Source organism: Akebia trifoliata, chromosome 7 (genome assembly GCF_017979445.1).
Source record: "Akebia trifoliata isolate Shusen 1 chromosome 7, ASM1797944v1, whole genome shotgun sequence".
NCBI lineage: Eukaryota > Viridiplantae > Streptophyta > Magnoliopsida > Ranunculales > Lardizabalaceae > Akebia > Akebia trifoliata.
In genome coordinates this window covers 23,507,465-23,516,202 of record NC_141381.1, presented here as the reverse complement: position 1 = coordinate 23,516,202, position 8,738 = coordinate 23,507,465, and the positions used below count along the sequence as shown (strand labels likewise).

Sequence of the window (8,738 nt, the reverse complement as noted above, 5' to 3'; positions counted from 1 at the left end):
ATTCTTTTAGAGATAAAAGGCGGTCTCATTAATATAACAAAAAATAGTTACACAAAGAAAAAGGAAAAAATTACATAAATCCTTAACCTCACTCGAGTCGGTAGGCAAGTCAACCTCCTAGGGAGGAGTTACATTAGATGGATTGGTAGGGGAGAGGTTAGAAGGAGGAAAAGTCACGATCGCCGAGGGGGAAGGATGGGGAGAATAAGTGTAGGAGTGACCTCTAAGGATAGAGCCTGGGTCGGAGCCTTGCCCTTCTTAGCTCCTCCATAACAAGTCTTAGTTGAGCCATGAGGGCCTGTTCTTTGTTCCAGGCTTTCTCCTATTCCACGGCGTTCTCTTCGATCTGATGGTGAAATTTAGTCTTCTACTCCTTGAGAGCCTTCTTCTTTCCCTCATCCTTCTCCCCGCCTAGGGCCTTCAGTTTCTAATTCAGTCGTTCCACCCCTCTTTCGAAGGCTAGAGTGCTTTGAGCCAATTGGTCCTTTGAGCCACGCTTATCCTAGAGGTCCTCCACCTGACCCTTCAGCTTAGTGATCTCTTTTAGTTGGCAACATGAATCTTGTTTTGTCTTTCAAATATATGTTGAGTTCAAGGTACATTAGAAAAGATGGATATGGCTTCTCTATGCCTGAAAATTATAGAATACCACTCCTATGAACCATACTGAACCTTATAACATCAAGGTAAGTATAAGAGTATATTTCTTGTGAAGGCTTTATGTATGTATTTTATACTTATGTATGTCTTGGTTCAGGGGCGGATTTAGTGTGGGGGCAATGGGGGTACTTGCCCCCATAAGAATTTTCTAACCATCTATAGAGTGTGCCCTCATAATTTGTTTTAAACTCTTAGTTGCCCCTACAAAAAAATTTCCATTGTTATGTTGCCCCCACACAAAACAATTACAATTTTTGTTGCCCTCCAAAAAAATTTCTACTTTTACGTTGCCCCCACATGAGTAAAGTCCTGGCTCCGCCCCTGTCTTGGTTCACATGGGATTCAACTTATACCTGTATATCTTATTGTGTAATTTTTTTTTGTTTTGGCAGGTCGTATGTGCCATCCCACCTGGCACATGTCCAACATTAAATAGCCACCTTTTGGTGAAAGCACATATAGAATGTCAAAGGCATGGCCTAAGGAATAAACAAAAAGATGTAGAAATGAAAAAGAAGATTACGGAAAGAAAAGGGTTAATGCTTGATTATTATCTTTGCCAGTTGCGTTTTAGGTACGGCATTAGATGGGGATTGCAAATCCTTTGGATAAGAACACTCTCTAGAAGAAAAGATACAGTGGAACTGATTAGCACCAACATCTGCCTTGCATTTTATTTTTCTGGTTTTTTTATGTTAGCTTTCATTTTGAACTGTCATTTTTCTGGGAGGGTAGCGATAATATTTTGAATGGGAAGCTACACTGCTACTGTTGTATAAAAAATTGCGTGTATATATTGTTATGTCTTTGTTTATTATATCTATCTCATGTCCTCTTTAATATATTTTGGATGCAGGTGACGGATGTGTAAAAAAAACAAAAACAAAAACAAAAAAATCGGAAGATTATTTTAAAAAAATCTTATGGTAATTTTTTTTTAAATCAAATATTATTGCCGATAGTTTTAGAAGTGCTGATAATTCAGTATATCATTTTGTAAGTTATTAGCGGTGTCTTTATAAACACTAGTAAAGTTTTAATAAATTATTAGTGAAGTTATAATACAATTAGGCGCAAAGTGTGTACGCCTCTAATTTTGTAAAAAATGCTGGTGAATTGTATCAATAACGGCGACTTTTAAACACCAATGAATGGTACCAATAGCGACGGCTTGTTAAATGCCGATAAAAACGCTGGTGTATGAATTAGCGACATGGGCATTACTAGCACTTTTTGTAAGCGCTGTTGTTACATTCATTGGCATTTATGTAGAATTTCTGGCGTTTTCGAAACGTCACTAAAAGGCTTTTTTCTTGTTGTGATATTTGATCTTTTGATTTCAAGTCCGCACAATCAAAACACATGATCATCATATTTTTTTATTATTTAATATGATTCAATTATTTATGCAATTATACCTATTTAATAAGATAAAACACATAAGAGTGATGACACAAGACAAATGCAACATTATTTGTTTATTATGGTACAAAAATAATTAGGAATGGAGTCGTGCTGGGGTGACATAGGATTTACTATGTTTGTCACAATTTTGATGTGGGGATGCATACAGTATTGTAGAAGGTTTTTACTCATATCGCAAGGAAATACATCTATGGTTATGTGCACATCCCACGTCAAAATTGTGAGAATTGCAATAAATGTCCTGTGTCCATACAGTATTTTTCTTAGGAATATGATAAAGAGTCGTGCTAGGGTGACATAGGATTTACTGTGATTCTCACAATTTTGACGTGGACATGTATACATAATCGTAGATGATTTTTACTCGTATCGCGAGGAAATACATCTATGATTATGTGCACATCACATGTCAGAGTTGTGAGAATGGCCGTAAATACCCTGTGTCATTCCAGCATTTTCCTCTGATAAAATGTATTAAATTCAATGTTTTAAGGCACCGCTCACTTCTCCACCCCCAAGACGTTGATATATGATCTCTTAGATGTAGTTATAATCGTTAGATAAACTGATCAACTGCATCTACTCGTCCAATGGTAACACAGTCTTTTGACTCAAAGCATTTATTGGTCCCACTCCGTAATGATTACAGAGTAAAATGAGAGAAAAATATACCGTGTCCTCTAAAATGTTGAACTCACCAGACTTGGTACTGATCTACTAAGATTAGTACAGTTTTTCTATCGATCCATATTACTTGGATAACCCTAAGAGTACTCTCCCATCTCAACCGTTTATCTGAGTTCCAAATTGTTGTTTGTGGGTTGTTGCAACTAACTTCAAAATGAGGGATGTCTGAAACATTTATGTTCATTTAACAGCTTAACAACCTCATTTATTGCAAAATTTTCTGGGGCCAGAAAAGCTTTTCTAGGGATTTTTTTTTTTTTTTTCTTCCTTTCTTAAAAATACTACTAGTTCGTTTGTTGGAGTGCTCCAAACGTTGAGTTTGATACTAGTCTTTCCCTTGTTACAGGAAGAGTCGTGCCCACTAATCTCTCTCTCATGGACCTAGTTCACAAGCTCATGAACTTGGTTCTTCCTCCTATCTTTCTCATCTCTCTCCTTATCTTCCTACCTTTCTACCTCATCTACAAGCTCCTCTTCTACATCCTTAGAATCTCCTCCATGGAAGGCATGACTCAAAAAGTGGTTCTCATTACAGGTGCTTCATCAGGCATTGGCGAGGTCCATGAGAAATCCAACTTCAGCTTCATTAATTTTTATTCTAATATATATTGCAAATTTTTAACTTGGTTTTATCTGTGTGATTTTACAGCATCTTGCCTACGAGTACGCAAAGAGAGGAGCTTGTTTAGTCCTTGTTGCAAGAAGAGAGAATCGCCTTCGAGAAGTCTCGAAGAAAGCTCGTGAACTTGGATCTCCCGATGTTCTTGTTTCTTGTGCTGACGTTTCTAGAGTTGATGATTGTAAGCGATTTGTCGAAGAAGCTGTCGATCACTTTGGGCGGTGTAAGTGCATGATACAACCATATTTTCTCATTCTCTCCCATAGTTAGTAACTTCCCAATTGATTTGCAAATTAAACGAATAATACTCTTCCTGATCAAAATTGTCGTTGGTTTCAAAGATTTGGATTAATTCCCGGATCTTTGAATCCCATTGAATAGATCGCGATTTGTACGTATATTCAGTAAGTATTTTAATAAAAATTTTCGTATTTCCCTATGCTCATTCTCACTTCAAAACTCAAGAGAAAGGAAAAAAAAATCCTAAGTTGAAAATCGTTCCGACAAAAATAATTAATCTTGAATAGCTTGAAAAGCTTCCAGAATATGTTGATGATGATTTTGGCATTAATTAGGATATTATGTTTTATACTTTTTATTTACACTGATTATTAGATAGATTAAAAATATCTTAATTGTAAATATATATTTTATTCGATGAATGTGATTGTATATTGTTTACTTAAGATATTTTTAGTTTAAGTATTAATAATTTGATTAGTAGATTAGAATTGTTAGGTCATATCATATGTTATATATATCCAAATTTTCAAAAGTTTTAAAAATTGTTGGATCCGAATCATTTTCGAATTATTTTCGTATCGTATTTTTATCGTCTTACATTTTTTTTGCTGAATTTTCAAATGAACCGGTATATCACTATTCCGAATGGTATTCAATTTATTTCCATATCGTATTTTTCCCGTCCACCGAATTGCTAACTATGTTCTCTCCCCTTACATAACCTGATTAAATGATCAGCGACAAAAATGCCATTTACAATGGCATTATTGTAATTATTTATCAAAATAATGCTAATTTTTAAACGTTAACATTAAGGTTATATTCATCCAGAAAATGGTAGGTCTTGATCCAGTCAGGTGTCCTTTCCTGCCATCTGACCTTTGTTAGGCAGGGCTCATATGCGATCCCAACCCTTTTCAAAATTGAATGTGGAGTTCGGATGGTATGCTTCCAGGGTTGAGGTTAGAAATCCTCTTCACACACTTGACATTGTTATTATTTACAAACATGTCCCCTCCAAAAAAATCTAATTAAAAAATGGAAAATAACGACTTATTTTCCAACAAGTTTTAGAAAATAGAATCCTAATTTTTATTTCATTTGAAAAATAGAAAATAACAACCTATTTACTTACACTGAATAAAATAAATAAATAAATAGAATCCCAATTTTTATTTAATTTTAAAAAATAAAAATTACAAAGTATTTACTAGCACCACTTTCAATGGGGCTCTCCAAATTTTAAGCAAAAAATTGATTTTCATTCATATTTATTATAAAAAATAGATATCTATTTAATTCAATTTATAACAATGAAAATGACAACTTATCTACCACGTCCACTTTTCAACAGGACTCTAATTATTATTTAAATTAAAAAAGTAATACCCAATTTTTATAAAATTGAAAATAACAAAGTATTTGCTAAAACCAAATTTAAAAAAATTAAATCCAAAATTTTATTTATTTTCAAGAAATAGAAAATAACAACCTATTTACTAACACCAAGGTTTAAAAAAATAACAAAGTATTCACTAACATCAATTTCAATAGGATTCTCTAATTTTTGTTCACATTAAGAAGAACCCAAAAAATTAATAGGACTCTCGATTTATAATTTAAATTAAAAATTACACCTTTTTTTATAATTTAAAAATATAAATAATTATCATATTTCAATAGGACTCCAATTTTTACATTTGAAAAAAGAAAACAGAAAATAACAACATATTCACATGCAATGCACGTGCATTTTGAAGGGGAATTGTTTGTAAATAATAACAATGTTGAGGTGAATTACAATAGGGGGAGAAAGTGAGAGAGATGAATTGTACGTAACTACAATCATTGAAGAAATAAATGTGGGATGAGTAGGATTTGTAAATAAAATCAATTTTAATGATTTTTTTCTACAAAGAGAATGTTGTTAATTAAATGCCTTTGGAAAGAATCTGTGGGAGGGGGATTTCTAGCCTGCACCCAGGGTGCATTTACGATATATATATATATATATATGGGTCCCGTTCGGCACCCTAAGTTTTACCACACACTTTAACGAACGCGTTTTGTCTTACATAGGTTAGAATGTTTCGGAATGAGCTGATTTTTGGTGAGGATGATCTCTATGGTGAGGAGATCATCTTCACCAAAAATCAGCTCATTCCAAAACTTCTAATCCCATAAAAAATGATTTACAAAAAATTGACGGTCCATAATTTTTCAACTTGTAAACATAGGGCTAAACATTTCGGAATGGGCTAATTTTTGGGGAGGATGATCTTCTAATCATAGAGATCATCCTCACCAAAATTCAGCCCATTCTAAAACTTCTAACCCATGTAGGACAAAAAACGTTTGTTAAAGTGTGTGGTAAAACTTAGGGTGCTGAACATTTCCATATATATATATATAATTTTGAAAAATGCCGGGATGACACAAACAGAGACACGAGGGTGACAAAAATGATGTGGTGGGGTGCATATAACCGTAGATACTTTTTACTCATATCTTGCGGAAAAGCATCTACAATAACGTGTACGACAGTACGTGTTTTTGTCACCCTTTGTCACCCCAACATGACTATAATTTTTAATGAAAAAGGATAACTTATACTTTTATTTAAATAATTGCAAAAAGTATCCAAAGTATATTCATAAATTTTATATCATTTTTTGTCATATTATACCTTCTATTAATAAGTATAGCAACGTGGGTGAAGATACCAAAAACTTGGGCTTCCTGCCATCACTGAGTTTTTGATCTCATAAAAATATATTAGAATGGTAAATGTACAAGTAGTTACATAGCAGTATAACTACCTTAATCTTATGATCTAATAATTATCGTAAAACATGATTGGTGTATCTCCATGCATCTTGGTATATATATTGGAAAACATTCGGTAACCAAAGTGTTTCATCCTATGTGGACTAAAAACTTCGGATTGGACTGATTTTTTTAGGGGATGATCACTATAGTGAGGGGACCATCCTCACAAAAAATCAGCCAATTCAATCGTGGACAGTCAATGTTTACCATTAGTTTATAAACGAGTTTTGATGGGGTTAGAAGTTTCAGAATGGTTTGATTTTTTGTGAGGATGATCTCCTCATCATAGTTACATATAATGTCAACTACACCTAATATCAATGATTAAATGATGTTGGTAGCCAAATTTTCTGATCGAGCTAACTGGAGATTATCACCTATCTTTTATCAATATAGTATAGATTCTAAACTAATACTCTAGATTATCACCTATCTTTTATCAAGCATATTTCCTACTAAAGTTTCTGTCTTGTGATCTATTAAGCTTTGAACACAATTTAATTTTTTTTTTTTTTTACATTTACAGTGGATCATCTAGTTAATAATGCTGGAATTACTAGTGTTTACAAATTTGAAGGATCAACCAACATTGTCGATTGTGTACCCTTGATGGTAACCACTACCACCACAAACTTCTTTCTCATGTATATAAGCAAATGGAAGTATTTGTAACTAAATTAAGGTGATTTGTGTATTTTGGATCGATATGACTAGGATGTAAACTTCTGGGGATCAATTTACCCAACCCATTTTGCAATTCCTCACCTCAAGAAGAGCAAAGGCAAGATCTTCGTCAATGCTTCAGTAGCTGGATGGTTGCCTAGTCCAAGAAATAGCTTCTATGGTGTAAATATTCGAATATCGTTTTTTGTCAAAAAAAACATTTCTTCTGTGATTGAGTATTGTCTTTTATTCATTTGAATTCATGTTTTCAGGCTACTAAAGCTGCATTGATAAGCTTCTATGATACCCTCAGAGTTGAACTTGATCCGACGATCAAGATAACCATAGCATGTCCTGGATTTACAGATACGGAGATGACCCGAGGCAAACATCTAACCAATAAAGGTGCCATTGAAGGGGATCATGCAAATACAGAAGTAAGATTCCATGTCAAACCATGTAAAACTTGTGTTTTATATGTATCTCTTTATTTTTGTTACAATATTTGCGGTTTGACCTAGGATTTCTATGTTCACATCTTGCTCCATGTCATGTCTTCGTCATGCTAAGAAGCTTGATCTAGGACATGAGCAGTATTATTGTTTTTATGTTGGTTGGTTAGGATATTACTAATGTGTAGTAATTTTCAGGCTCTAATTGGGAAATTTCCGGTTAGGAGTGTGGAGGATCTTGCGAAGACCATTGTGAATGGTGTATGTCGAGGGGAGAAATACATAACTGATCCTTCATGGTTTAATGTGTTATTCCTGTGGAATGTTTTCTGCCCCGATATAGTCCAGTCATTGTGCCGCTTACTATATGCCCCCGAATTAGCCACTCCCAAGAAGATCCAAAACCAATAAGTTCGTCAGCCTGTCTTCAATTCCATCATCGAAGACCAATGCAGATTATGACTAATCTTTGCAGATCATGTAATATGCTAGAAATTTTCTATAGACTATGGCTGTGATGTTGTTTCTCGAATCAGAAGTGACTCCAAGATTACAAGATACATGGTTTATGGTGATAGAAATGATCCAATTATTTAGGAGTTTTCTAAATGGAAGACATCAAACATATAGTTGAGATAGTTGAAAAAAAAATTCAGGTTTCCGAGGGATTAGTATGTTTCTAGGATCCATTACATGTTAAAATCCCTAGGAAATATTCTTCCATCGTTTCATATGGTTGAAATGATCACCTTCACCTCTTTCCTCCTACCACTATAGATTAATGGGATCCTTGCTAGATTTAAAATGGAAAATACTAGTCTCAAAGTATATTTCTAGGGTTTCCTAAGAAAAATCAACAACATCAAATCAGGATTGATCACTAGGAATAAAACCCATGTTTTTTCTTCCCATCGCCGTGATTCAAGGGACACCAATGTTGACAACAATTTTTGTCCTATATTTTTAGAAGTTTCAGAATAGGCTGATTTTTGGTGAGGAAGAAAATTTTAATCCCATCAAAAGTTGTTTACTAAAAAATCCACAATTCTTCAACTTGTAAATTAGGGTTGGAAATTTCTAACCCCATCAATAGGTGTTTACAAAAAACAGTTGTCACCATTGTTATCCCTTGAACCGTCCCCATGTATATATATGAGTGG

The 8,738-nt window shown here is 34.0% G+C and overlaps 1 protein-coding gene and 1 long non-coding RNA gene across 2 annotated transcripts; both read left to right on the top strand.

Annotated features, from left to right (window-relative positions):
- LOC147398451 (uncharacterized) lies at nucleotides 1–1,481 on the top strand. Its single transcript, XR_015180173.1, has 2 exons — nucleotides 1–686; nucleotides 1,053–1,481. It is a non-coding gene; the product is annotated as an uncharacterized LOC147398451 (long non-coding RNA).
- A 1,560-nt stretch (nucleotides 1,482–3,041) lies between these two features.
- Nucleotides 3,042–8,136, top strand: LOC147398450 (11-beta-hydroxysteroid dehydrogenase-like 4A). Its single transcript, XM_086447658.1, has 6 exons — nucleotides 3,042–3,330; nucleotides 3,422–3,614; nucleotides 6,990–7,075; nucleotides 7,178–7,309; nucleotides 7,399–7,563; nucleotides 7,777–8,136. The coding sequence occupies exons 1-6, from the start codon at nucleotides 3,148–3,150 to the stop codon at nucleotides 7,987–7,989; spliced, it is 972 nt and encodes a 323-aa protein (XP_086303784.1). The 5' UTR covers nucleotides 3,042–3,147; the 3' UTR covers nucleotides 7,990–8,136.
- Nucleotides 8,137–8,738: the final 602 nt, after the last annotated feature.

What these genes read in the sequence shown, in the direction of transcription:
- LOC147398450 (XM_086447658.1), top strand. Translation starts at nt 3,148, where the DNA reads ATGGACCTAGTTCACAAGCTCATGAACTTGGTTCTTCCTCCTATCTTT. An exon ending in TGTCGATCACTTTGGGCGGT is followed by an intron (nt 3,615 to 6,989) that starts GTAAGTGCATGA and finishes TTACATTTACAG; the next exon opens with TGGATCATCTAGTTAATAAT. An exon ending in CAAGAAATAGCTTCTATGGT is followed by an intron (nt 7,310 to 7,398) that starts GTAAATATTCGA and finishes TCATGTTTTCAG; the next exon opens with GCTACTAAAGCTGCATTGAT.